This window comes from Panthera pardus, unplaced genomic scaffold (assembly GCF_024362965.1).
Source record: "Panthera pardus isolate Hobbes unplaced genomic scaffold, ASM2436296v1 HiC_scaffold_4, whole genome shotgun sequence".
Classification (NCBI taxonomy): domain Eukaryota; kingdom Metazoa; phylum Chordata; class Mammalia; order Carnivora; family Felidae; genus Panthera; species Panthera pardus.
The window spans coordinates 15,091,079-15,116,893 of record NW_026526969.1 but is presented as its reverse complement, the minus strand read 5'-3'; the positions used below and the strand labels follow the sequence as shown (position 1 = coordinate 15,116,893).

General features: G+C 61.0%; 1 protein-coding gene and 1 long non-coding RNA gene across 10 annotated transcripts; one reads left to right on the top strand and one right to left on the bottom strand.

Moving 5' to 3' along the window:
* Positions 1-7,058: 7,058 nt before the first annotated feature.
* On the bottom strand, positions 7,059-10,806 carry LOC109251115 (uncharacterized). The gene is made up of 2 exons (XR_002073358.2): positions 9,418-10,806; positions 7,059-7,251 (listed from the first exon to the last, which is right to left on the bottom strand). It is a non-coding gene; the product is annotated as an uncharacterized LOC109251115 (long non-coding RNA).
* Positions 10,807-10,922: 116 nt separating this feature from the next.
* MAFK (MAF bZIP transcription factor K) lies at positions 10,923-21,222 on the top strand. 9 transcript variants are annotated; one of them, XM_019422425.2, is made up of 5 exons: positions 16,751-16,952; positions 17,362-17,506; positions 19,171-19,250; positions 20,418-20,492; positions 20,756-21,222. In XM_019422425.2, the coding sequence occupies exons 2-5, from the start codon at positions 17,425-17,427 to the stop codon at positions 21,188-21,190; spliced, it is 672 nt and encodes a 223-aa protein (XP_019277970.1). In that variant the 5' UTR covers positions 16,751-16,952; positions 17,362-17,424; the 3' UTR covers positions 21,191-21,222. The 9 variants fall into 9 exon arrangements, with proteins under 9 accessions (XP_053749889.1, XP_053749890.1, XP_019277982.1 ...); XM_053893914.1 differs by lacking the exons at positions 16,751-16,952; positions 17,362-17,506 and adding an exon at positions 10,923-11,124; XM_019422428.2 differs by lacking the exons at positions 16,751-16,952; positions 17,362-17,506 and adding an exon at positions 15,667-16,721.
* The last annotated feature ends 4,593 nt before the right edge of the window (positions 21,223-25,815 follow it).

Genomic DNA, 25,815 nt, shown 5'->3' with positions numbered 1-25,815 from the left:
TGCTCACCTGCTCGTGACTCGGGCTTCCGCACCACGTGGCTCTGGGTTCCCAGAGCTGCTTTGCGCTGTGATGCATTAAAATAAGAAAGATACGTCCGTCTTCCCCCCGGGTTCCTAAAAGCCTTGGTGTTTCCTGAATGGTTGGAACCTCTTTTGTCATCCCCGATGAGCCCGCCCTGACCTTACCTGAGTTTGCGCTCAGGAGGTGACTACTGGTGGGCCGTCAGCTTCGGGGGCGGGGGAAGGCCGTGACCGTGGCCGGCGTGATTAGAGGCCTGGGCCCCCAGGGAGGGGGCGGAGGCGGCCGCTCCGGGGCGATGGGCAAACCCAAGGATGTGGAGGATGTGCCTGGGCAGGGCGCAAAGGCCCTCGTCCCTCTTCTCTTTTCTGGTCCATGCGTGTCCTCCTCTGATGCGTGTCCTCCTCTGACTGTTCCTGCCTTGTTTCCCTTACGGTAACGCTGTCACCCTACGCGTGACGCTCTCACGTCGTGGGTAGCACTGTGATGGCTTCCATCGCAGAGAATTACTGACCCTGAATCTGTCGTCAGCCGGGCAGCAACGGGCGCAGCCTGGGGACCCGGGGCTTGCGCTGGCGTCCGGGGACATGGGGGCAGCTTGGGGACGGAGCGCCTCACCTGTGCTCTGTGCCGGTGCCTAGTGGAGACAGAACTGAATCGTGCGACGCCCAGCCGGGGCTGGAGAGCGGGAGAAATGGTTGGCGTTTGGGAAAACGCGACAATTTGTTTCGCGACCCGGCCTTCGCGACGCCGGATGTAACGCCCACCGTCCTCTGTCGGCCAAGGCCGTGGGGAAGGTCTGGCCAGGCTCCTGGTGGGAAGGCACCGTCCCGGCATCCCTAGAAGGTGCAGCTTGCTGTGGTCACGGAGCTTGGCTCCCGGCCGCCCCGGTAAGGGCCACGCCCTCCGGCGTGGACACGCAGCTTGTCTCCGTTTGGCAAGACCAGAATAAATGCCTGTGCCCGGGCCTCTCGCCGGAACCAGAGTCCCCCTGCTCACAAGTGTCCAGGCCCCAGTCCTGGCTCCCTGACGCTCCGTCACGTGGAGACGGCAGAGCCCCGTGCCCGGCTCCTCGGAAGGGTCTGATGAATCCACAGTAAGTACCTCCCCCGGGGTCTGGGGCACGAGAGCGAGAGAATCCGCGGCTGCTCATCGATACCGTTGCGGTCGTTTGGGGGCGAGCGAAGATGGCTGTCCCGCTGAGACTTCCACTCCCGCTAGTCACATCGGTGCCAGACCATTCTCTGTCTGAGGGGCCTGCTGGCAGCCGACAGGCTGGAGATTCTACCAGAAGGCAGCAGGAACCTCGCCGGACTGCACAGAGGACGGACCTGCCGCCTGGGGCAGGTGGGAGGGGTCGGGAGAAGTTTGTTCTTCGGGAATCTTGACCCGGTTGCTCTCAGAGTGTCGAATGGATGTCAACTTTATTACTTCATCAATACCATCATCCTGGCGACGGGGGTCTTTTCGTTTGGGAGCGTTCGGCAGCTTACAAAGAGCTCGCTGCGTCTGACCCTCAGGCAGTCCTCCTCCCAGTTTAGGGACGTGGAGGCAGGCTCGGAGATCGGAGCGTCCCGCCCGAGGCCACACAGGCGCCCAGTGCCAGGGGAGCCCCGGGGAGACAAATTCTGCTGCCTCCGGATCTGCGGTGAGGGAGGGGCCCCTCTCCCCCCCACTAGCAGAAGAAAGATGGTTTCCAGACCGGCCCCTCCCCAAGCCCAGCCGACCCAGTCCTCCACCCCAGAAGTGAGCCGGGGACAAGCAGACGGCGGCTCTCGGCCACCCCCAAGTCACCCGGTAGCCATCGCTGCTTCCTGGCAGAGGACCCAGGGTTGGGGGGGGGGGTCCGGTGCAGGGAAACGGGTGGGACCCGCACGCGGGGGGACGGGCTGAGGCCCTGGACACTCCCCAGCGAGGCTGAGGACGGGCCCTGAGAGCAGGTGGACCCCGGCCGAGGCAGAGCTGCCGGCTCCCCGGGCGCGGGGAGGGGGGCTTCCCCTGCCGAGCGTCATCCTCCGGGGCAGTCGTGGCCGGGAGGGCCGAGGAAAGGGCGTCGCGAGCACCAGCACCGCCTGCCCTGCGCTGACGCATGACTCATCCGTTCCGGGTCAGCAAACATCCGCCTGCAAAGGCTTCCCCCTCACAGGGCGTGGGGCGCAAACACCCCGCCCCGCTGACTTCCCAGAGGGCCCGGCTCGCCCGCCCTACCTGGTCCCCCAGGCCCGGCTGTCCGAGGCCCAACCCCCACCTTTCCGGGGCCAGGGTGCCCCCTCGGGGTGGGGGGGGGGGCTGGAGTTGGCCTGGCCCCTGCCTCTCCTCTTCCCCCGGAGGAGTCAAACTCGGGGCCTCGGGGTCCCTCCCGTTCCCCGGACCTCCGCCAGGGCCACCGGAGTCCGCCGCGCGGCGCTGCCAACGTGTGATTCTCTGGAAGGAGGGCGGGGCCGCGCGCACAGCTGGTCGAGGGGCAGGTGGCGCCTCTCGCCGGGGCTCCCCGGGGGCTCCGACGGGCGCTTTATCTGGTGCGGTCAGACGCTCGTTCCGACCTTGTCCTTCCTGCGGCGTCCGCCTGGCAGGTACAGACAGACACACGGACACACGGGGGTCTCCCGCCCTCCTGGCGCCGCAGGTGGCGCAGGCCACCCACTCACGCGGCGCTCACGAGACTCACGCGCCCGCGCACGTGACCTGGCGTGTGCCTCGCGTGGGGCGCCCGGGTGCCCGCGTCCCGCCGCTCACCTGGCCGATCCCTTAGCGAGGACGTGGCCGCCTCACCTTTTGCTGTCACGACCGGCGCCCCCGCGATGAGCCGCGCGCACCCCAGGTCTCACACGTGAGCAGGTGCGCCTGTGGCAGCCAGCCCTGGGAGCGGGGAGGCCGGGTCTGGGGACGGGCAGGGTCCACGGGGAAGGAGCCCCCGGATTCCCCTCCTGCACCCCCACCGGCGGCCGCGGCCGCCTGCTCCCCACGCCCTGCCCGACGGCGACGTCTGATTCTGGATTCTGATGGCTGCGAAATGGGATTTGGATACCGTGTGAACGTGCACCGCTCTGATCACACCCAGCTTTCTCTGTGTTTGTCATTTTATGTTTTTTCCTGAGGGATCTGTTCATATCCTCTGCCCCTTTCTATCGCTTCCTTTTATAATCCTAGGAGCCTTTTGTAGATTAGGGAGATAGACCTTTGTGATGTCGGTTGCCAATATTTTTTCCTAGTGTATACTTTGTGTTGTGACTTTGCTTATGGTGATTTTTGCCTTAAATCTTTTTTAGTGTGTCTGGGGGTTTATTTTAGAGAGAAAGAGCAGGTGACCAGGAGAGAGGGGCATAGAGAGAGAGAGAGAGAGAGAGAGAAATCTTAAGCACACTCCATGCTTAGCATGGTGATGTGGGGCTTGATCCCATGACCCTGGGATCATGACCTGAGCTGAAATCAAGAGTGGGAGGCTCAACCGACTGAGCCACTCAGGCGCTCCCAGGGCCTGGGTCTTAAATTGTGATTTAAAAACATTTTTCCTGCTCCCAAGTTTTCTAAGGAGTCATTCGTGTTTTCTGCAAATATTTTAATGTTTTTTTAAATTCATTTTTTATTGCAGGAAAATATTTATAAGGTTTACTATTTTTTTTAAGTTTATTTACCTATTTTGAGAGAATGAGAGCAGGGAGGGGCAGAGAGAGAGAGAGAGAGAGAGAGAGAGAGAGAATCCCAAGCAGGCTCCGGGCTGTCCTTGCAAAGCCTGATGTGAGGCGTGAACTCACGAACTGTGAGATCATGACCCGAGCTGAAGCCAAGGGTCAGACGCTTAACTGACTGGGCCACCCAGGCGCCCCAAGATTTCCATTTTCACCACTTTTAAGCGCACAGCTGAGTGGCACCCAGTACGTTCTCGTTGTGCAAGCGTTTCCACAGCCCATTTCCAGAAGGTTTTCATCACTTAACGGCTTCTTCTTAAGACCATCAGGTCTCTGGTCCATTGGAAATGTACAATACTGATGTGCGGTGTGGACCTCTTTTTGTAAATGGTCGTCACGCTGTTTCTACATGACTCATTGAAAAACCCACCTTCCTTCTATTTTACTGAGCCCGTTTTACAGTTGGGGAAACTGAGGCCAGGACGGTGCAGTGAGGAGTGCCCGGGTCACACCTGCACCCTCCACCTCGTCCCAGCCGCCCAGGGTCCGGCTCTTCCTGCCTTCGGGGAGCTGATGTGGGAGAACCTCGGAGCTGCTCTCAGAAACCAAACGTTCTAGAAGACGCTGAGGTCCAGATAGGGGAAAGTGGACGCGAGGAACCAAATCGTTCACAACCCGAGGGGCCGGCAGCCCCAGCTTTCCTCTGAGGAGGCCCCTTGCACATCCGAGGGGACGTCGGGGCGGGGGTGGGGGATCGACCCTGGAGCGGTGGGCCGGTGTTGAGGCGGTCAGCAAACACCCGTGTGCCCGGTTAGCCCCCGAGGCCCGGCACGCCCAGTGAGAACGAGGTCGCTCAGGAAGAGGCCCATTTCTCCGGGCGGCTTCCTGAATACCAAGCCACTCTGCGGCGCTAACCGTGGACCACAGGCCCACAAACTTCCTGGCACTTTCTCCTGCCTGTTTCCTGGAATCCCCCCCACAAGGCAACTGAGGCTCTTGAACGCCCCTCAGCAGGTGCAGCCGTGCCCACGGGAGGCCTGTGGTCGCCCCCAGAGCCCTGGCGAGTTTCCTCCGCTCTTCGTCCGGAACTCAGACGTGCAGCCTCGTTGAGGCAGCTCGCTTTTTCTGCAAGACGGACCCAGGAACGGTCAAGGGGCTCGGCCTCCCATCCTAGTGCTGGGGAGGGGGGGGTGGCGCTGGTGGGCTGGTGGGCCACGTGACTTGGGAGGCGCCAGACGTCCCTACCTAACAGAAGTAAATAAAACCAACGGATGGCCAAAGCCGTCATCGTTGAGTTTGTTGTGTATACACCAAAAAGACAGTTGGCAAAGCCGGGACCACTCAAACCAAAACACGGAATGGGGCTCGGGGGGGGGGGGGGGTCCTTAGGGAGCGGCTTCTATGGTGAGAAAGCAGTGTTCATTCTCCACAGGGTTTGGTTTTCGTATCAGAATTTTCCTAAACGGCAGGGAATTGGTTAGCGGTCCTCTCACATCAACCTCGGGAAAGAGAGGAAGCTTTGCTCTGATTTTCAGAGGCACAATCAAGAAATGACTTGGGTCAACTTAGCCTTGCAAAATCCGCTACCTTCAGCTTCGTTGGTGTGACCAAACTGGTGGTATCTGTCCAGGGAGTTTGCAAGGTGGGTCTCTGTTTGTTTTGGATTTTGACAGAGGGGTCCCCTTTCTGGTGGCTCTGTCAGTGGGGTTCCCTCACCTTCAGACTTGCTGAGTCCTCGGGCCCAAGGGCCGTGGTCACAGTCTCCGTCATTTCTGTGGTTCTTGTTGATTTCATCCAGGGGATTGGTCCTAATGGGTACCATTCGGCACACCAGGAGCTGCCTACCGCATTTCAAACCCTGGAGAGCGTACAAGATACTGGAGAGGCCGGCAGGATGACAGTAAGGGCAGCAATACCCGAGGACTGAGGTTCCCAGGAGCGAAGATGTCACAATTCAAATACATTAAATGGGTTATATTTTTTTAAAGTTATTTTTCAAAAGCATGCATAATGTCTTAACAGTCGCATCGCCCAACAGTTGCTCAGGACAGGGTGAACTTGAGGGTGTTGGCCAGTGCCTCAGTTGGGCTCCATCTAAATCAGGTCTCTATACGACGCGAGCGAGCGGGTAGTTTAACGACAGACATTTCTACGCAACAAAAGAAAAAGGTTAATACTTCAAGCAAATTACAAATTCAGTTTCTGTGTTTGGAGAGTGGCCAGTTGAGTTTGCAGACGTCGGGGCTGGAGACTCTTCAGATGAGGCGAGAGCAGGGCAGTGGTGATCTGACCCGTTTCTCTGGCTTGCGGCATGAATGTGCCTGGGGATCTTTCCAAGCAGTCACACGGCCCCAGGCACGGGTCGCGTCCACACACAAGCTGTTGTGCTGAGCTCTCCGAAGTTGACATCGAGTTGTCCAGCGTTGGGCAAAGGATGGTTTTAGTTTCATAAAGATTCCAAGTCCAGGGGCACCTGGGTGGCTCAGTCAGTTGAGCGTCCGACTTCGGCTCAGGTCATGATCTCGCGTTCTGTGAGTTCGAGCCCCGCGTCAGGCTCTGTGCTGACAGCTCAGAGCCTGGAGCCTGTTTCGGATTCTGTGTCTCCCTCTCTCTCTGCCCCTCCCCCCACTCATGCCCTGTCTCTCTCTCTCTGTCAAAAATAAACATTAAAAAAAAATTTTTTTTAAAAAAGAAATCTTTAAAAAATAAAGATTCCAAGTCCAGAGAATGGGAGAATTGGAAATGTTAGTTTGGAAAATTCTAGACAAATTTTGGAGGAAACTGGAAGAATTCAGGATCCAGTCCAGATTACAGGTAGAAAACAAAATCTCAGAGACAAGAAACAGCACTAGAATCTGATATCCACAAAGATTAATTATCGAAGCCTATTTTTCTCTCTGTAATCATCCCGTTTCTATCAAAGATAACCACAGTAAGACTAATTTGCTTGCAAATTAAGACTGTTTCCAAATACTTGGTATGATTATTTACATAAGTACACAGGAATAGTGATTGATCACATAGGTGCTTTTCAAAAATGTTTATTTATTTGTTTTTGAGAGAGAGAGAGAGAACAGGGGAGGGGCAAAGAGAGAGGAGACACAGAATCCGAAGCAGGCTCCAGGCTCTGAATCCGAAGCAGGCTCCAGGCTCTGAACTGTCAAGGCAGAGCCTGAAGAGGGGCTCAAACCCGTGAACCATGAGATCATGACCTGAGCCGAAGTTGGATGCTTAACCAACTGAGCCACCCAGGCGCCCCCTTATAGGTGCTTTTAAATCTACTTTGCTGGAATGTTTCATAAAGGAACTCAGATTAGACTTTCAAAAGCATCTCCAGGCCAGGAAGCCAGGCCAGTTTTGTCTTGTTATAGGGAGAACAGATTATTTTTAAATTTATGCAAACACACATATTGTCATGAAAAATAAGAATATTTAATTAAAAAATAAAACAATTTAAAAAGAGAATAGTAAGAGTTTCTAATTTCTGGAGGAATGGGGGGGGGGGAAGAAAAATGTTTCAACCTTTGTTGCAAAGATACACTTTACCAAACTGTTGTGAGTCATAGATAACTTCAGACAGAGGAGAAAAAGGATCCTTTACATCTGGAAAACAAGACATTAAAGAACCAGCAACGTTGTAAATGAAGTCGTCCAAATTACAGTCATCTCTATCAGTTTGTTCAGTGTTTTGTAATTAAAATTGTTTTGCTTCATCTTGAGTTAGCGGCTTTATGACTCAATCAGTTTTCCATTAAAGTTTCAGAAATCCTCAGTCAGTTCAGTGCTATGGTCTTGAGGTTTTCAGAGAACCTGCATTCTGGACTGCTTGTTAGGGTTGTTCCCATGAATGTCTTTGTAAAGGAAGCATTTTTGCAGGAACGTTTTTTTGTGAAAGCATCAGAATAAAACAGTAAGTGTCTGTAAATGGCAAAAGGCTTAAAAATGGCCATGGTTAAAGATGTAGTGAGAGTTCATTATAATGCCTTTGACAAGGAAATTTGGTTCTTATTTAAAAAAAAATTTTTATGTTCATTTTTGAGAGAGACAGAGAGAGAGAAAGAGCAAGCAGGGGAGGGGCAGAGAGAGAGGGAGACCCAGAATCTGAAGCAGGTCAGCACAGAGCCTGATGTGGGGCTCGAACTCACGAACTCTGAGATCATGACCTGAGCTGAAGTTGGATACTCAACCGACTGAGCCACCCAGAAGCCCCAGAAATTTGGTTATTTTATGTGACATACATTTTAAAACAATAACCTGAATTATGACTGATAACATTATAGCAAGACATGTCAGACTTTAAGAATTTCATAGAAATTCTGGAATGCTTATATTACTAACATATATTTATACAGATATCAGCTAAAGACTTCATTTTTTATTTGACAATGCTTCCCATGGAATGTAACAAAACATAATTTGCTCAGCATCTCTTTTATAAGGAGAGGGAACAAATCTTTTGAGATAGTCTAGGGATCCTTTTTAAAATCCCAAAGTTAGTTTGGGGTCAAAAGGACTTCATTTAGAATTTGATATGTGAGAAATTTGTCAAAAATATCCAAAGGTTTAAAACACGTGATCAAACAGTATCAGAGTTCACTGTGAAAACAGTAAAGTAAAAGTACTTAGTTATTCATTCCTACCAAGTGACAATTAAAATTTCACAGGCAGGTACAGAAAGTTAGAGTTGCAAAAATGAAACTCAGTTCTTTTAATACAGAGGACTCAGTTATTTTCCTACCTAATCCAAGACTTGGTAAGGACAAAGCACATGAAATTATTTTCATAAAATACAGAATCTTTGCTTTGCAGGCAAAATACATTAAAAGTACAGAAACACCTTTGTTTACAATTTCTTGTTAGGGGCAGACTGACAATCTAAAAAAAAAATGTGATTTTAACAGCAGAAACCAAATTCTAATTTTGTACCATGTACTTTTGATATTAAAATTCTTTTTTTTTAAATTTTTTTTAAACGTTTATTTATTTTTGAGACAGAGAGAGACACAGCATGAACGGGGGAGGGGCAGAGAGAGAGGGAGACACAGAATTGGAAGCAGGCTCCAGGCTCTGAGCCATCAGCCCAGAGCCCGATATGGCTCTCGAACTCATGGACCACGAGATCGAGACCTGAGCTGAAGTCAGACGCTTAACCGACCGAGCCACCCAGGCGCCCCCTTTTTTTTTTTTAATTTTAAGTAGGCTCCACGCTCAACACAGGGCTTGAACTCACAACCCCGAGATCAAGAGTGGCATGCTCCATTGACTGAGCCAGTCAGGCTCTCCTAAAATCCTTTTTTTTTTTTTTTAAGTTAAATAAATCCATTCCAATCTTAGCTTGACTTCACATTAAATTCCTTTTTCAAGATCTCTTTCCACAAACCTGCAACATTCTTTAACCATTTAGGTCTTGTCCTTTTTCCCTTCTTATTCTGGAACACTCATTTTAATTCAAGACAAACTTATTTCCTTTCTCCCTTACCCCCCCCCAAAGAAAAATCAAAACCAAAACCAAAACAAAACAATAACAACAAAAACCCATCTCCTTCATAGCTTATTCAAAAACAAGAGAGAGAAAATGGAATACATTCTTTGATTGGCAAACAGAAGCTGCTAAAGGACAAAATGACTCCAAAACACAGCTCCAAAAGGGTCCTTACAGGCTGCAAATAGAGAGTCTTGCACACAAACACTGGCCATCTGAGCAGGCATGCACAATAAATTTGGGCAGCTTAGAACCTAAGAGAGAGAGCTCAGATTCGAGAGACTCACCTTCACTCTTCAGGGTCGACAAGAAAGTGGTGAGCTCAGTGGGCTCTGTGGGTGCCAGGGTCTGTTTGCTCAGCAGCCTCGGGGTCTGTGTGTGGGGTGGGGGTGGGGGGCTGTCTTCTCTTTAAATCCCACTTCTGACACCATGAAACGTCAAAGGCCCTATGTAACAGAAGTAAATAAAACTAACGAATGGCCAAAGCCGTCATTATTGAGTTTGTTGTGTATACACCAAAAAGACAGTTGGAAAATCCAGGAACACTCAAACCAAAACACGGAATAGGGCTCAGGGGGGTGTCCTTAAAGAGCAGCTTCTATGGTGAGAAAGCACAGTGTTCATTCTCCACAGGGATTTGTTTTCATATCAGAATTTTCCTAAGCGATGGAATTGGCTAGTGGCCCTTTCACATCAACCTCGGAAAAGAGAGTAAGCCTTGCTTCTGATTTTCAGAGGCACAGCAAGAAATGACTTGGGTCAACTTAGCCTTGCAAAATCTGCTACCTTCAGCTTAGTTGGTATGACCAAACTGGTGGTGTCTGTTCAGGGAGTTTGCAAGGTTGGTCTCTGTTTGTTTTGGATTTTGACAGTGGGGTCCTCTCTCCAGCTCTGTCCTCCACCTGGGACAGGACCAGGCTGCTCTCTCCTGGAGGAGCTGGGCCCTGATCTGAGACCAGAATATCCTTCCGTGCCTGCCTTTGCTGGGCCTGTGTTTCCCCACTGAAACCATGAGCTGGGGCTTCAGCTGGGCACCGTTCCCCAGGTTCCTGAGTTTCTGAGACTTTCACAGAGGACGTAGGTCAAAGCCACTTATCACCATTTTACCTTGCTGTCTTTCCTATGATGGAGAAGAATCCTCCTTATCCAAAGAGAAATTCCTGGGGATGTCTAAGGCCCGGGGTGGAGGCAATGCCAGGTGCCCTTCCCTCATTTGCAGGGCCTGCTTGCCCTCGGACAGGGTGGTGGGCACTGTGATGCATTCACTCATCTCCTGTGATAGACACCGCGACCCTGAGGCTGGCCCTAGCGTCGAGCGCCCTGCCCTCGGAGAGCGAGCGTACTCCAGCTCCACTCCCTTTGTCTCCCGAGGGCTCTGATGGGGCTGAGGGCCTGCGCGCCCGGCCACCTGGGAAGTAGGTGCTCAGGGAGAAGAGCAACGAGGCCAGGGAGCGCCGTTGTGGGCAACAGGGGTGCTCCCGGGCAAGCTTCCTCAACCGGAGGACTGTCACTACGCGGGGCGTACGACACCTGTGGGCACAGGTGCAGGCGCGGGGGCGGCGAGCCGGCGGCTCCCGCAGCCGCAACACTGCGGGATCCGGAACAGCGACTCGGGTGGCGCGCGGGGCAGCGGTGGACGAGGGGCGGGGCCCAGGGGCGGGGCCTAACCATGGGCGGGGCCGGGGGTCGGGCCGGGCGGCGGCGGCGCGCGGTGGGCGGGGCCGCGGGCGGGCGGGCCGGGCGGCGGCGCGCGGTGGGCGGGGCGGCGTGACGCGCGCCGACGCCGATCCCGGAAGCGGTGTCAGATGCTGGGGAGCCGGGCGGGCGGGCTGGCGGCGGGCGGCGGGGGGGACTTGTTGTTCTTCGCGAAGTCGGAGCCCCAGCGCGCGGCCGAGGCGGCGGCCGAGAGGAAGCGCGAGAGTGAGCGCGAGCGCGAGGAGAGCGCGTGCCCGCGAGGAGCCGCCGCGCGCCCGCGCCCCCCCGCGCGACGCCAGGTGAGGAGCGGCCGCGTCGGGCCGGGCCGGGGGCCCGGGGGCCGGGGCGGGGGCGGGTCGGGGCCGCGCGCCGCTGAGTCACCGGCGCCTCGGACCCGCGGCGAAGTTGGGCGGGACCCCGAGACCCCGGCCCGCGCACCTGCCGTCAGGTGCCCAACCGCGAGCGCGCCGCGCGGGCCGGGGCTTTTCTTTCTCGGGCCCGGGAGCGCGCCCCCGCCCCCCGCCCGCCCCTTGTCCGAGCCGGAGGCGGTGCCCCCCCCCTCCACCCCGGGGGGGCGGCCTAGGGAGCCCGGACGTTCCTGCGGGCCCGGCGCCCCTGCCCTGCCCTCCCCACCTGCTTCGCCTTTAGCCCGCGGAGGTCCGCTGCGAGGCGGGAAGGCGGGGGCGAAAATACACGGCCACGTGCAGGGGAGCGCGTGGTCGCGCAGGGCCCACCCGGCCGCGTCCACCTGGGTGCTTCCGCCGGCTCGGCCGGTGCTGCCCTGCCCGGCGGTGGCTTCCACCCGCGCTCCGGGGGAGGGGGCGGGAGGGCAAGGAGAAGGGGACTCATGACCGATGTCACGTTCTGAGCAGCTGACCTGCCAGGGGTTCCCCGGAGGGAGGCCCTGATGTGGAAGCTTTGGGTGGGGAGGGGGACAGGGCGAACGTGTCCCTTCTCCTGAGCCCCGTGGTTCTCAGTTTTCTCATCGGTGAGTGGGGGGCTCCATCTCCTCTAAGTCGGACCGCGGGTTCCTCTGTGATCCTGCCGCGTTCGGGACACAGTGTGCCAGGGTGCCGGCTTCCGCACACCTTTCCGGGAGCCTGGGGAGGGTACAGGAAACGTGTCTCTCTCCACCTAGGTCTCCCTTAGGTAAAAGAAACCGCTCTGCCTGCTGTCTCTGATCGTACTGCTCCTCGCCACGTGTTGTGGCGTCTTTTGACAAAGACTCCACATTGGTGGAGTTGGTGTTTGGGGCCGCTGGAAGTTCCTGCTCTCCGAGCTGTGTTAATGATTATGCTGCTGTTTACCTGTCGTGCCGCTCTCGCGGCCGGCCGGGGCAGAAGTGCTCCCCTGCCAAATGAATTGTCAGTGTGGAAGATCGGGCCACCTTCCCTCACCAGGTGCCGGCCCCGGGAAGCTCCCTGGTCTCGAACACCCACGCCCCACACAGCAGATAGAGTCAGTGGGTTCCCGCAAGCGTGGCTTGGGTGTCCCTTCTCCCTGCCCCTTCTCCCTTATTGGCCTCGGTGAGGATTTGCCCTTACAGCCCTCACTGCACAGGTATCTTGATAAAGCGCAGCCGTGTGCCGGGCCGTCTCAATCTGCCGCCTTCTGGGGCTGGGCTCTTTAAAGAGCGTCCGTCTAAGCAGGTGGGAGGGGTCCGGAAGCTGACGGTGGGCTGTGCAGGTGGGCGAGACTCACTGGCCAGCCTCTCTCGCTTCGCGCTTTGCGGGTAGCTGACATCTCTGGAGGACTTCCCTCCCCAGGGCAAACCAGTGGGAATGCTTGAGTTTGAGCTCCTTAGAGGGGGTCTGCTTTTAGAACTTAACGAGGGGATCTCTCCCGGTTCCAGACTGAAGTTTACTAACTCGAAAACACAAAGCAAGTCTTCTCTCCGGAGCGCACTTGCCTTCCGCGCGTGAACGGAGCTGGACTTTAAGGGACGCGTTCCAAGTTCAGCCTCACTCACTTTCAAGGTGGCTGCTAAAAATGGGAGTTGAATCGGGGCTCCTCGGGGAAGGTGGTTCCGGGGCTCGCTGCGTTCCAGCCCCATCTCCAGCGCCCGGGCTGTGCTGAGCGAGGCCGCTTTCCGGAGGTTCTCCGCGCCCCTGTCCACCGCGCTGTCCCTCTCGGGGCTCCGGTAGCTGAGAGTCTGTTTACCGTCTCAGGCGGCGGACGAGTCCTGCCCGCGTCCTGGCTGTTCCCGAGTCTAAAGGTTTCTGGAGTGGACTTTCTGGCTTAGGGTCCAGTCCACACGGGAAATGGAACCCGGGCAGCTGTGAGCGTTCTCTGTGTGGCTGTTCCTCGGAGCAGTAAACAGTGACTCACCCTCCCCTCTGCTCCCCGCCTCCCTGCTCCCTGCTCCCTGCTCCCTGCTCATGGAAGATGCGCTGCTCCCGTGTTTACTTTTGCTTTTTGTCCGTCATGTTTCCTCTTTCTTGCAGTTTCAGGAAATTGAAAGTGTTGTCTTCAAATCATAGAACTTCAGAACGGGTAGAAATGAATGTAGGGATCGTGTCATACGCATACCCCCCACCCCCACCCCATCTTACCCAAGGACACCAAGCCCAAGGCCTCGGTACCTGGCCTGCGGCCGCGGAGTCTAACATCCGGGGTCTGGGGTGGCACCCTGCCTGCTTTTCTGTGCTGCCTGTCGGCTGTCCTGGATGAGGGGAGGCTGGAGAGGTATTGAGGTGGGGCGCCCAGACCCCGCTGCCCTCGGGTGCGGTGCTGACGCACGTCCCCAGGCAGCGTGCCTTTCACTCGCCGGGGGGTGCGGGGAGCAGGTGTAGGTGAGAATGTCCCCCGCCCTCCATCCAGCAAGGGAAGCGAGCCTTGGACGGAAAGATCAGGACCAAGTTTTGGGCACGGCCCTCGATGGAGGCTCAGGAGAGGGTGTCTGCCTACCACAGGGAGAGCAGGAGGGGGCTTCGGTGAAGCAAGGGCTGGGGAAGGAGGGTGGGAGCCCAGCACAGACAGAGGGGGAGGCTTGGAATGCAACAGGCGGTCCAGGCAGTGAGGGGCTCAGGAGGGACTTCAAGCAGGGGGTTTTTCTACCACCTTGAGGCGCTGCGTTTGAGGGACTGCGGTCCAGACGGAAGAAGCTGGGGCCTGAGCCAGGGAGTCCTGGAGGGCCAAGTCCAGCAGGCCCGACTCAGCAGGTGGCCACGGAAGGAGGGACAAGGTCTTGGGGGCGACTGCTGCGTGAACGGCGTGATGGGTCATCACCTGAGCTGGAGACACAGGAGGAGGGCGGGTGCGAGGACAGGACACGTCTCTGGGGTCTGTCAGACACGCAAGCTGTCTCAGCCTGGCTGCACGTGGAGGTGGGGGCTGGTGGGACCCCTGGGCAGCTGTGGAGCGAACAGAACCCCAAAGGGGAGCTTAGAGACAGAAGGACCACCCAGAGGGGGGCCAGAGGAGTGGGGGGCCAGGGCGTGGCCGGGGAGGTGAGGCGCTCGGCCCGCTGTCAGCCTAGCAGCTGCCTGAGTCACCTCTGGACAGAGCCAGGATGACACAGCTTCCTCGAACCGCAAACACAAGGTGACCAGACGTCCTCCGAGCCAGGCAGACAGTCGTGTCTTGCCGGAGGGCGGCCGGCCAGGGCCGGCCTGCAGGCTGGGTGTGGGCCGGGCTGGGGGGGGGGGCGGCGAGGAGCGGCAGGACGCACCCCCACGTTGAGGGAGCCGGATGGGACACGGACACCCAGTGTCTGGGGTGGGCGGGGCGTGGGAGCCCTCCCGGTCCTCCTGGGGCCCGTCTTCGGTCGGGTGAGGCGTCAGCGTATGGGGCGCGCTGGCCGTGCTGACCTTTGCTCGCGGGGCAGGTGCGTCCTGTGGCGCTGGCAGGAGGGGCGCTCGGCACCCCTGGGACAGAGGCGGTCACGTCAGCGTGGCTTATGCCTTTGGGGTTTGCACCCATCGGGGGAGCGCAGACGTGCTCCAGGACAGAGCCCCTTTCCTCTCTGCCTGTTTGCCCCCCGCCCCCTCCCTCTCCCTGGACCCGCCGCCCCGGGAGGCCTGGGAGAGCCGGCGTGGAACAGTCCTCTGGGAGGGCCGGGTGTAGCCGGCCGGGGAGCGGTGGGCGCCCTCACTCCACACTGAGCGGGAACAGGTGTTTTCTGAGACCCGCCCTGCTAGGTGCCAGAGCTGTGGCTTCCTGTGCACGTGAAGCTCCCCGTCTAGGCTGGTCTAACCGACCTAAGAGCCCCGTGAGACTCTAAACCCCCTTTTCTGCCACACCATCTAGACCCAGGGCCGTTTGGCTGCGGCCATTGCTGCCGTCAGCCACCTGGCTTTACTGGTGGAGAAAGCGTCCCCCCCGGGCCCCGAGCCTGGGTCCAGCCCCGCGAAGGCCGGAGCACAGTGGGGATGACCCGGGGCCGTGAGTCGCCCCAGATGAGCTGCGTCAGACGACGGGCGAGAGGTACACGTTTGCTGGGGGGGTAGAGGGGGTGAGATCCTGGCCTCTGGAAGGGCAGTCCCGTTGTTCGTGGGCCCCGGGAGGGAGGGCCGGCACCGGCTCCCTCACTTACTCTCAACCGTGCCGTCCCCAGAGCCGGGCCCCGTCCGGGCTGCTGGCACGTGTCTTTTAGAGCGACCTCTGCCTTAACCTCGTGTAGGGGCGCGTCAGAGCGAATTTCTGGCGTTGGGTTGAAAACCGACCTCTTTAGTTGGGGAAGTGGTCGCCTGAAAGGTGTTCCAAGTTAGAAGTGCTGACCGCGCAGACTTTTTGACCAGAAGCTTCTGGAGGGCTGTGGGAGACTGTCCGTGCTCTCACTGGGCGGACGGACAGGCAGGCAGGCGCAGAGGAGGCCCACCCGCTCCCGGCCCCCCCACCCCCCCACCCGCTCTGGCCGCTGAGCCGCTCCCGCGACTTGACCGGAGTTCAGAAGAGCCGGCGGAGAGCGCGGGCTGCGTGCACGGCCCGGCTGGCGTTGCCGTGACCGATGGTTGTGGGGCCCTATCCCCGGAGCGACCCCTCGTGAAGCTGCCGGGGGCAGGGTGGGTGTTTTCTTACACGGCGACGGGCGTCCGGCCTGCGGCGGGAGGGGAGGGAGGCCGAGTGGCTGGTGCACCTGCCTCTCAGGCTGTGGCCTCTCACCCCGGCTGGGTCCCCCCCCCGAGTCTCAGAACACAGTTCTTCCTGTGTGCACTCTGGTGGCCGTGGAGGTGGCCTGAGGTGCAGCGGTTTATAAATACACGTTTTAGGGCAGTTGTTTTAAAATCCTTTGTCTTACGCACCGTCACAAGCACCAAACTTCTCTCTGAGCCTGTTTCCAGAAGCTGCCGGGTTTTTGCCTTTCGTGCAGGAAGCGACCTCGGGTCACTACTGCATGTACCTCGTGTGGCTTGGGTAGAGGTGAGCCCTCGTGCCCTTACTGTCCGCGTACCGAGGTCTCGCAGGAAGGGCAGCCGGGGCCAACCCTGCGCTCCCGGAGCCGGGCCCCTGAACCTGCAGCCCAGGTCTGCGTGCCGCCTCTCGAGGCGGGGGGAACACTCCTGCTTTCCGTCAGCCGGCGGAGACTTCCCGTGGGGCGGCTGCCTGAACAGGGGGCAGGAGCCAAGACCTGGTCCGCCCGCGGCTGTGGGGGTCGTGTCTTCGAGCGCGGGGCTGTGGGGCAGTGTCTGCTCCTGCCTGGGGCTTGCTCACCTGGCCCGGGGTCTCTGGCTTCTGGAGGGTGCCGGTCCAGGCCCCCGGAGCCCTGGGGGTTGAGAGGGAAGCCCCCCCCCCCCCCCCCCCCCCCAGTCAGGGCGTCTCCTTGAGTCACCTGCTCGGCTCCGCCGAGGCCTTTGCGAGGTGGACAGAACCTGGGGCCCCTGGTTCTGAGGCTCTCATTTCCAGAGGAAGAGCGTAAGGCCCACAGAGAGAAGAGCTTTGCTGGGTTTTTCTCCAGGTTCGTGTCTACGTTTACTCCCGTTCTCTCAGGCCTCACGTTGTTCTTGTTGGACAGAAGGTCTGAGAACTGCAGGAAGTCCCCGGAGGTCAGACCCGCACGTGGCGCCCTCCCGCAGAAAGGCATCCCTCCTTGCTTGGAGCCCAGGCCGGCCCGGGGGTCCCGCTTCTCCCGTCTCTGCCCGGGCTCTTGTCTGTGTCCTGCCCGCAGAAGGCCAGGCAGCTGGGCAAGGTGGGTTCAGAGCTGGTGGACCTAGGGCTTTCCCCAGGTGACCTCGATCTTGCAGACCTGCCAGCCGACCCTCGTAGGTCTGTGTGGAGGGGAGGACGCGGAGTCCAGTCCTGTGTAGCTCCTGCTTACCTGGGCCTCCCCGCCTCGCGCGGTCACGGAGGGCAGGTCCCCAGAGGGGGCGGGGCGTACCTGCCCTGAACGCAGCGCTGTGGCCCGGGGTCCTGGCTGAGCTGGCCCGTCATGGGCGGGGCGGGGGGGGGGGGGTGGGTGGTGAGGCACAGAAACCCCTGTCTGGTCGGGGGTCTGAGCGGAGGTCCCTCCTCCGCTGGAGCCAGGCGGGCTGGGCGGTCCGTGCGGGGTGGGAGGGCCTTGGGTCTGTGGGAATGTGAGCTCCTCGCTCTGTAAACAGGCGTGACTCACCACACAGCTATGCCCTGGCGGCCCAGGCCCTTGTGCGCTGACGTGTGCTGGAATGACACCCGGCCACCCCTCCTGCTCCCGTGGAAAAGTTTCTCATGGCTCTCCCCGCCGCCTGGCTCCTGCTGGCCCTCCAGGTGGCTTCTCTAGCATGGCTTTGACCCCGGGACCTGGAGGGAGGGGCACTCATCGGGCGCGCCGTGCCCCTGCAGATGCTGGGGGTCAGGCCGCTGTCAGGAAGCAGCTCCTGTCTTCCTGCTGGGGTCACCCCGCGCTGTAGCGCGTCTGCCTCCTGCGCGTGCGTGGGTGGCGCGGAGGAGCCAGAAGCCTCCTGAGGGTGCACCTGGCCCCGGCCCTGCTGCTGTCCTGCTCTCCATCATCCGTCGTCAGTGCCTGGGACAGTGGCCGTGTTGCCAGAGGCAACAGTGAACCAGGGGGTTCGGTGGCCCGGGTGCTGAGACCTGAGATGCCTGCTAGTGGGAGGCAGGTGGGCTGTTGGGGGCGCGTGGCGTCTAGGCTGTGCTGTAGCAAGGGTCCTGGGGCTGTGGGCGAAGGAGGGGTGGAGACCGTCCACCCGAGCCCCACTCACCCCAGGGTGAAGGCTTTGGTGCGGCTCCGTCTCTGGGGCCCGGGTCCCCCCCCTTCCCCCGTGCGTTTTCTGATGTTCCCTCTGCTCAGTTCACCTTGCCTGGCGTTTGGAACGTGGACCCTGGTTCCTAAGCCAGCTACAGAATGTGCCAGCACGTCTAGAGCCCGGGCCCTCCCGCCCCCCACCCCAGCCGCCCGGGGCCCACTGGTTTGTTTACTGTCCCACAACCTGTGATGTCTGCACCGGCCTGCCCAAAGCCATTGTTGCTGTGGGCTTCTCTGTTTCCATGACGACCATCAGGGGCTGGCTACTTCCCAAGGTCGCCATGGCAACTATCAGAGGGGAATCATGCTTGGGATGCTTTGGCTGGCTTTTTCATGAATGATTAGAATGTGTGACACAATGCAGACGCCAAAACCAGAAGGGCGGGCAGCGGCGGGGGGGGGGGGGAGGGGGGGGCTGGCGGGCGGCGGGGACGGCTCCCGCCAGACAGCCGGTGAGCTCGCGCAGTAGCGGCCCCTACCTCCGGGATCCTGCGGGCCTCAGGTCAGGGCTGTGGGGCAGCCTAGGCGGGGGTGGTGATGTCACAGCTGCAGTGCCCTTTGCGGAGGTAGGTCTGCTAGGGAGGGTGGGGCTGCACCCGTCCCTGGGGGTGTGCTGGGCAAACGCAGGGGCTCCCCAAAGGGGCCCTTCCTCTCTGCAGCCAGACCAGGTCAGGAGTCACGGGGGCTCTTGCCCGGGCAGGGTGCCGTCCTGGGGGCCAGCGGTGCTCCTCGTGTGCCGGGTGAGGCCGTTCTCGGGAGGGGGCTCTGGGGCCGTGCGCTCTGGCCCTTCAACGTGGCGTCCCGTGCCTCGAGGGTGCGAGCGGCTCAGCTTAGGGGGAGTCGGACGGGAGGCAGTGGCCGCCCGGGCCTGGTGCCCCCCAGGCGGGTGGCTGCCAGCGTGGGGGCCGGGGTGGGTCTGGGTTGCTTCGTGGGCTGATGCTGGACTGGGCAGCGTGGCCGGGATGCCCACCCTGCGGGGAGCCCCCTCAGTCCCGGCTGCCTCCTGTCTTGTTTTCGGGGGGACGTGGACCGAGAGGCCGAGCCTCCTTGGAGCGTCTCTGTGGTGGGGACGTCCCCGCTTCAGGTCACGTGCGACGGCAGCCGGCCCCGTCCCCAGCCTGGCCAGAACCTCACCTCACTCATTTCTGTTTCTTGTCTGATTTTCTAGATCCAGTTTCCAAGCCCTTCTGTTCGGGTGACTGTGCCCAGGTTATGACGACTAATCCCAAACCAAACAAGGCATTAAAGGTAAGTGGGGTGGGGGTGGGCAGACCCCGTTTCTGCCTCGGGCTCAGGCTTGGGAAAGGTCCGTTCCGGCCCCAGCAGCCCCTCTTTCCCAGGACTGCCCTGAGTGTGAAGAGGGAGGCCCTGTCCCTTGCAGTTGGGTGGGGGCTGTTGGCCAGCAGAGCCGTGCCAGGGAGCTGGGGACAGGATTGGGGGTTGTGGCCTCAGGAGATGTGGGCCCTGGCGTCCAGGGGGGATGGCCTCCTTGGGGGGGAGTGGCAGGTATGGATCCCTGCCTGCTAGGACATGGTCATCCCCGGCCCCCAGGGGTGGGCAGCGTGGCCTCTGTCCCGCAGTACCACCGGCAGGGCGCGTGTCAACCTCGGCACTCCTGCTCGCGTTGCCGGGTCCGACCAGGCCCAGCGTGCTGCCTCCCCGGGCCCTCCCAGCTTCTGAGGCTGGCGTGGGCTCCTGTGTCGGCTATCTCGTCTTGGGAACAGAGCTGGGTCTGGCGGGACAGGGGACTCCGTGCATTCGTGGGCCATGCACGTCGAAGCCCCTTCCGAGGCCCCACTTTGTCCGAGGGGTGTGGAAGGACAGGCTGCTGTGCCTCCCTGCGGCTCACCTGCCTGGGTCGACCCCGCTCACCTGCCTGGGTCCCCCGCTCATCTGCCTGGGTGGACCCCGCACACCTGCCTGGGTTGCCCCCGTTCACCTTCCTGGGTCCCCCCCACCCCACCTCACTCACCTGCCTGGGTCCCCCTGCTCACCTGCCTGCGTCAGCCCCGCACACCTGCCTGGGTCCCCCCCCTGCTGCTGACCTGCCTGCATTGGCCCTGGACACCTGCCTGGGTTCCCCGCTCACCTGCCTGGGTCCCCCGCTCACCTGCCTGGGTCGCCCCCGTTCACCTTCCTGGGTCCCCCCCCCCCCCCACTCACCTGCCTGGGTCCCCCCGCTCACCTGCCTGCGTTGGCCCCGCTCACCTGCGCCTGGGTCTCCCCCCCCCGCTGCTCACCTGCCTGCATTGGCCCTGGACACCTGCCTGGGTCACCCCTGTTCACCTTCCTGGGTCCCCCCCCACCCCACCTCACTCACCTGCCTGGGTCCCCCCAGTCACCTGCCTGCGTTGGCCCCGCTCACCTGCCTGGGTTCCCCCCCCCCCCCACCTGCCTGCGTCACCCCCGCACCAGGCACTGGAGACTCACAGAGGGCTGCGCACGGGTGGGCCACAGCCTCGCAGGTTCTGGACGGCAGGTGGTAACCAGGTGACAGGCAGGCGCAGCGGGGCTCCCCGTCAGGGAGCCACCCGCGTTCTGCCGCGTGCGTGACGTCAGGAGGCCCCCTGCCCCGACGGAGGCGTGAGGGCCGGCTTGGGAGGCAGAGAGGGTGCCTCCGGGTGCTCCTGCTGCCCGGAACCAGGCTCTCGTCCACGCGGCCTCCGTTCCCGGGCAGACGCCGGGCCACCCTCCGGGGCCCTTCCCGCCACCCCCTCCTCCGCGCTGACCGCCCTGCCGCGCGGCCCCCGCAGGTCAAGAAGGAGGCGGGCGAGAACGCCCCGGTGCTCAGCGATGACGAGCTGGTGTCCATGTCGGTGCGGGAGCTGAACCAGCACCTGCGGGGCCTCACCAAGGAGGAGGTGGCCCGCCTGAAGCAGCGCCGGCGCACGCTCAAGAACCGCGGCTACGCGGCCAGCTGCCGCATCAAGCGCGTGACGCAGAAGGAGGAGCTGGAGCGGCAGCGGGTGGAGCTGCAGCAGGAGGTGGAGAAGCTGGCGCGGGAGAACAGCAGCATGAGGCTGGAGCTCGACGCGCTGCGCTCCAAGTACGAGGCCCTGCAGACCTTCGCCCGCACCGTGGCCCGCGGGCCCGTCGCCCCCACCAAGGTGGCCACCACCAGCGTCATCACCATTGTCAAGTCCGCCGACGTCTCCTCCGCCTCCGTGCCCTTCTCGGCCGCCTCCTAGTGGCCCGCCGCCGGGAGGGGGGCGGGCGGGGGGGGGGGGGGTGCCCGCCGGAGGGTCCGCGTCGCGCGGACCCCTTAACGCCCCAGTCGAAGCGCAGACTCCCGGCGGGGCGAGGCCGAGGGTGCGGCCGCAGATGGGGTCTGGCGAGCCCGCGGGCCGCACGCCTTCCCGCACGCACGCGCACGCACGCGCACGCACACGGCCGGCCCTCCCCCGGGCCCCGCCGGCGCTCTCCAGAAGGTCCCCGGGGCCGCGTGTCTTGCGCCAGGGGGCGTCGGGGCGTATGGAGGGAAGGTCCTCAGAAGGTCGCCGGCCCTGTGGCCCGGATGGCAGGGGCTCTGTCTGCCACCCCTCCCGAGAGTGGCCTGTCGTGGTCCAGCGGCCGGTGCGGGCACCCCCTCCCTGCACTGACTGAGCTCTGGGTGCCTGGGGAGGAGCCGTGTGTCCCCGGTGACGAACAGCACCCTGAGCCTGCTTCAGCCCCACCAGAGGCCCGCGCCCCGCGAGGCGGAGGGAGGGGGTGCTGCTCTAGGACCGCGCGCGCCTGGGGGCGCGCCTGCCGTGACACCCGCGTGCCGGCGGCGCGGGGCCTCGGAGGAGCGGTTTGGTCCGGGTGGTCCCTTGGGGGCCTCCGGGGTACACGTGCAGAGTTGCACGAGGACTCGGGAATTTCCCCTCTGTTGGACCGACCCCGGGGAGGTCCGCTGCGGGGAGCTGGCCGGGAGCCCTGCGCAGGGAGGGCCGGCAGGGTCCGGGGCGGAAGTGGAGCTATCCCTGCCGGGCAGGTGGGAAGTCGGCGGCGGCCTCGGGAGTGGGCTGTGGTCCCGCCACCAGAGTGACCGGTGGAGTCCGAGGGTGAGGAGGGTGTGATGGCCAAGGAGGTGACGCTAGGCACCGGGCCGGGACCGGCCTTCTGGGGGCTCCCGGGTGGTCTGTTGGTGCAGAGGACAAGGGGACGCGGCCACCTTGGTGCTTATTCCTCGCCTGAAACTTTTACCTGCTCTTTCTTTCTGACACTTGGAGCCCCTGATGACCTCGGTGACCTTTGCTGGGGCTCCCGGCTTCCTCTTGGCCTGTCCCCTGCCACCTAGGGAGACCCCCAGCGAGCTGCAAGGCCCCTGTGCAGGAAGAGGCAGACTGGGCGGGACAGACACCGGAGAGCTCCCTACGGAAGACGTCTGGGTCTCTCCGGCCGCACTGCCGTGCGGCCTCGGCCTTGGCCTTGTCCTGGGGGAAGGTGAGGGGTCTGGGGCGTGCTGGATCCTTAAGGAGCAAAAGGCCCAGTGTGTAAAAAAAAAATTAAAAAAAAAAAGCTGTCGATACCATAGCCATGGTAGGTAATCCACATTGGATATCAATAAGGACCACGGGGAAATATTTAAAAGAGAGAAAAGTATATATATATATAAAATTATATACACATTTTATCGTACAGATTTTTCGTAACTTTTTTCCTGTTTTTACTGTAAATCCCTAATCGAGCAGAGCTGCGGTTGGAGTAGGGGGGTGGGGGCCGGGGGCTGTCACCGCTGCCTGCTGCCCTCGGGAGTGCTGGCGCCCTGCATGCCCTCTCCCCCCCCTCCCCCCCGCCCCTGCCCGGAGGGGGCTTCTTTCACCGCCCGGGGCACCTCGCCATGCCTGCCCGCTCCCGGGGACCAGGGGCCGGGGAAGGAAGACCGGAGCATTCTCTCATGCCTTTCCTTTCAGCTCGTTGAGATTTCATTGTCCCCGTTTTAATATATGGATTTGTTTTATTTAAAAGGCAAGGATCTCTGTCCCTTGGGTTTGTTTTCCTGATTCTTGTGCTTCAGACTCGGGGTCCTTCCCGAGGGAGGCAGACTCTGGCCTCCCAGGGGGCAAGGCCTCCCATTTCCTGGCCTTGGTCACTCAGCTATTCCATTTCAATATTTATTTTTGTGCTGCTTTTATCATGGTATAAATTATTGAGAAGAGACCCCACGTCGTGGTCCTTGTCCGTATGACATGTGCCCTGCGCCCGCCCTGTCCCCTCACGGCCACCACCTAATTTATTGCTGTACATCTCTGCTGTGACGCTTTTGTACCTTTGCAATAAAGAGTTTTCTGGTTTCAGACCCGCCTGGTCTTGTGATTGGTGCTTTGGGCCGAGTCCTCGAGGGCAGGGGCCGTGAATGTGCTGGGCCGCTGCACCCCCCACATCCCAGCCCCCGACCCGGTCGCCCTCCCCTGCGATGGGTCTCCTTGGCTGCGGGGTCCGTCCGGTCAGCCACGGTGCGTGCAGGGGGTCAGGCTGGTAGAGCTTGCCAGCTGGCCTTCTGAATGGTGGGCACCGTTCCCGAGGGTCCCATCCACCGAGACCAGGAGCCCCCCAGCCCTTAGGCAGCCCTCCCTCTCCAGCTGGGGCTGCTCCCTCCCACCCCCCCCGGCGGCCTGTGCCCCCGTCTCAGGCCAGGTCTTACTGGAGATGGGGAGAGAGACGTCCTGCCCGGGGTGGGCAGTGAGGTGCCCTGCCTGGTGGCCTAAAGTAAGTGGAGTGGAGGGCCCATCCTCTGGGGACGCTGTCCCCTCCTCACCGGTCTTCCCTTCCCACTGTTCCTCCAAGAGGTAGACGTGTCCGAGCTCAGCCTTAGCTGCTGACGGAGGGCGGGCTGGTGGGTGCGGCCTTAGGGTCTCCAAGCCCCGCCAGCCCTCCTGCCACACCTCTGCCTGAGCTGACAGGGTGGCTCCTGCGGTCACTTGTGGGCAGGGTGCTTCAGCGCCTTGGCTTTAACCTCTGAGTGACGGAGGGCCCGTTCCCTCCCCTTTCTAGCCGAGCGCTCCCTTCTGTGAACTCGGCAGGGGGCCGAGTGTGCCAGCACGATGGGGTCACCATGGCCCACGGCTAAGCCAGACGCCCCCGAAGCCCGGCCTGTGCCTCCTGCGAGAGCCCTGGGGCGGCCAAGTGACCGCAGCTGGCAGCAAGCTTGTGGGTATGAGCTGGGGAGGCATGGACCCCAGCCCTGTTCCGGGCCCCTGGGAAGTAAGAGGTACCCCTTTGCCCCGCCCTGGCCACCAACATCTCCAGCCTGCCTCCTTGGTGTTGGATTGTCGGGGCCATTTCCCACATAAGAGCACGGAGGCCAGGATAAGTTAGATAAGCCGGCCGCTCCTGGCCCTGTGCGGTGGGGCCCAGAACCGGAAGCCGGCCCTGCTGTCCTAGGTGGTGAGACATGCCTCCTTCCGCTCCTCCTCCAGAGCACCCAAGCTCCCCCCTGGCAGACGAGGCCAGTGAGGGGGTTGCAGCGGCTTTGACCTTGAGGCTCTGTGCTCCCCTGTGGGTGTCCAGGAGAAGCGGGGTCTGGTCTGGGCAGAGGTGTCTGTAGGGGCTGGACAGGTGGGAGAGCTGGCCTTTGGGAAGCTGGTCTGCCTCCTGCCGGCTCTGACCTCAGGCAAGTGGCTTAACCTCTCTGGGCCTTCGTCACCTTCCCTGCGGCTGTCGTGAAGACTAAGCATAGGCCGGGTCCCACAGTGGGTGCTCGGTAAACGTGGACTCCCCTCACCCCAAAGTGCCAAGCTGACCAGGCTGCCCCCAGTGCACAGGCCTGGCCCGAGGGCGCCCCTGCAGCCAGGAGCCCGCAGTGCGTCTGGTCTTTTGAAGGGGGTCTTGGCCCACTTACCCTGTGCACATAGCCTTAGGCACCTTGGGCCCTAAAGGGGTGGCCCTTCCCGGGCACGGGCCTCTAGGGCAGCCCCCTCCTTCGCTCATGGTGGGGCTGGCACCGTGTCTCGCCTCCTCCAGACAGCCTCCAGCCGTGGTCCACAGGTCTCTGCAGGAGGCGCCACGCCTGTCCCCAAACCTGCTGACTGCAGCCTGTGGGGCCCGAGCTGGGTGGACTCTGGTCCGCCAACTGCAGAGGGCATGATAAGGCGGGTGGGGGCCTCGCTCGGGGAGGCAGCCTGGCCTATCTTGTCGGGCAGCCCATCCGGGCCCTTGGAGAGGCTGTGGCCTTGAGTCCCGTGTCTCCAGGCCTAGGGAGCAAGGAGGCCGCGGGGTGAGCCCATGCTGGTAGTTGACTCCTGCCCTGAGGGGTCTCTCAGCGCCTTTCCCTCTTTCCCCGGTGATGGGTCGGGAAGTTGTCACTGGGTGGTGCCCACCAGGCCGCTCTTGCCCTGCCGGTGGCCCTGGCTCCCCACACCCGCGGGCCCCTGCCCACACCCCCTCCCAGACACAGGCCTTCCCGGAGGCCTCCCCACCCCACTGGCTGCTTCTGGCCCCTCTTTCATGTTTCCCAGGCTGCTCGGGCATGTCACAGCTTCTGGAAGGCAGGGCCTGTGTCTCTCGGGGTGCTGGCCTGGCGCACAGGAAGAGAGAAGGACGAAGGAAGGCAGGCTCCATGTCTGCGCCCCGTGCCCTCTCCGGGCTTGCGTCCGTGGCCTTCATCCACCCACCGAGGGCGGGGCTGGCAGGAGGCCCATCTTATGGAGGAAGGTGAGCACGACCCTGGGTCTCTCCGAGCCACAGGGCAGGGCTCTCTGTCCATGCGTGAGCTCTTTGCCCTGCTCTGAGCGTCGCCCGGGACACTTGCCCCGACACCCAGACTTAGCACAGTGGGGCTCCCGTGACCACCCACCGGGTGCCGACCCTGCAGGAACAGAGGCCACGGGAG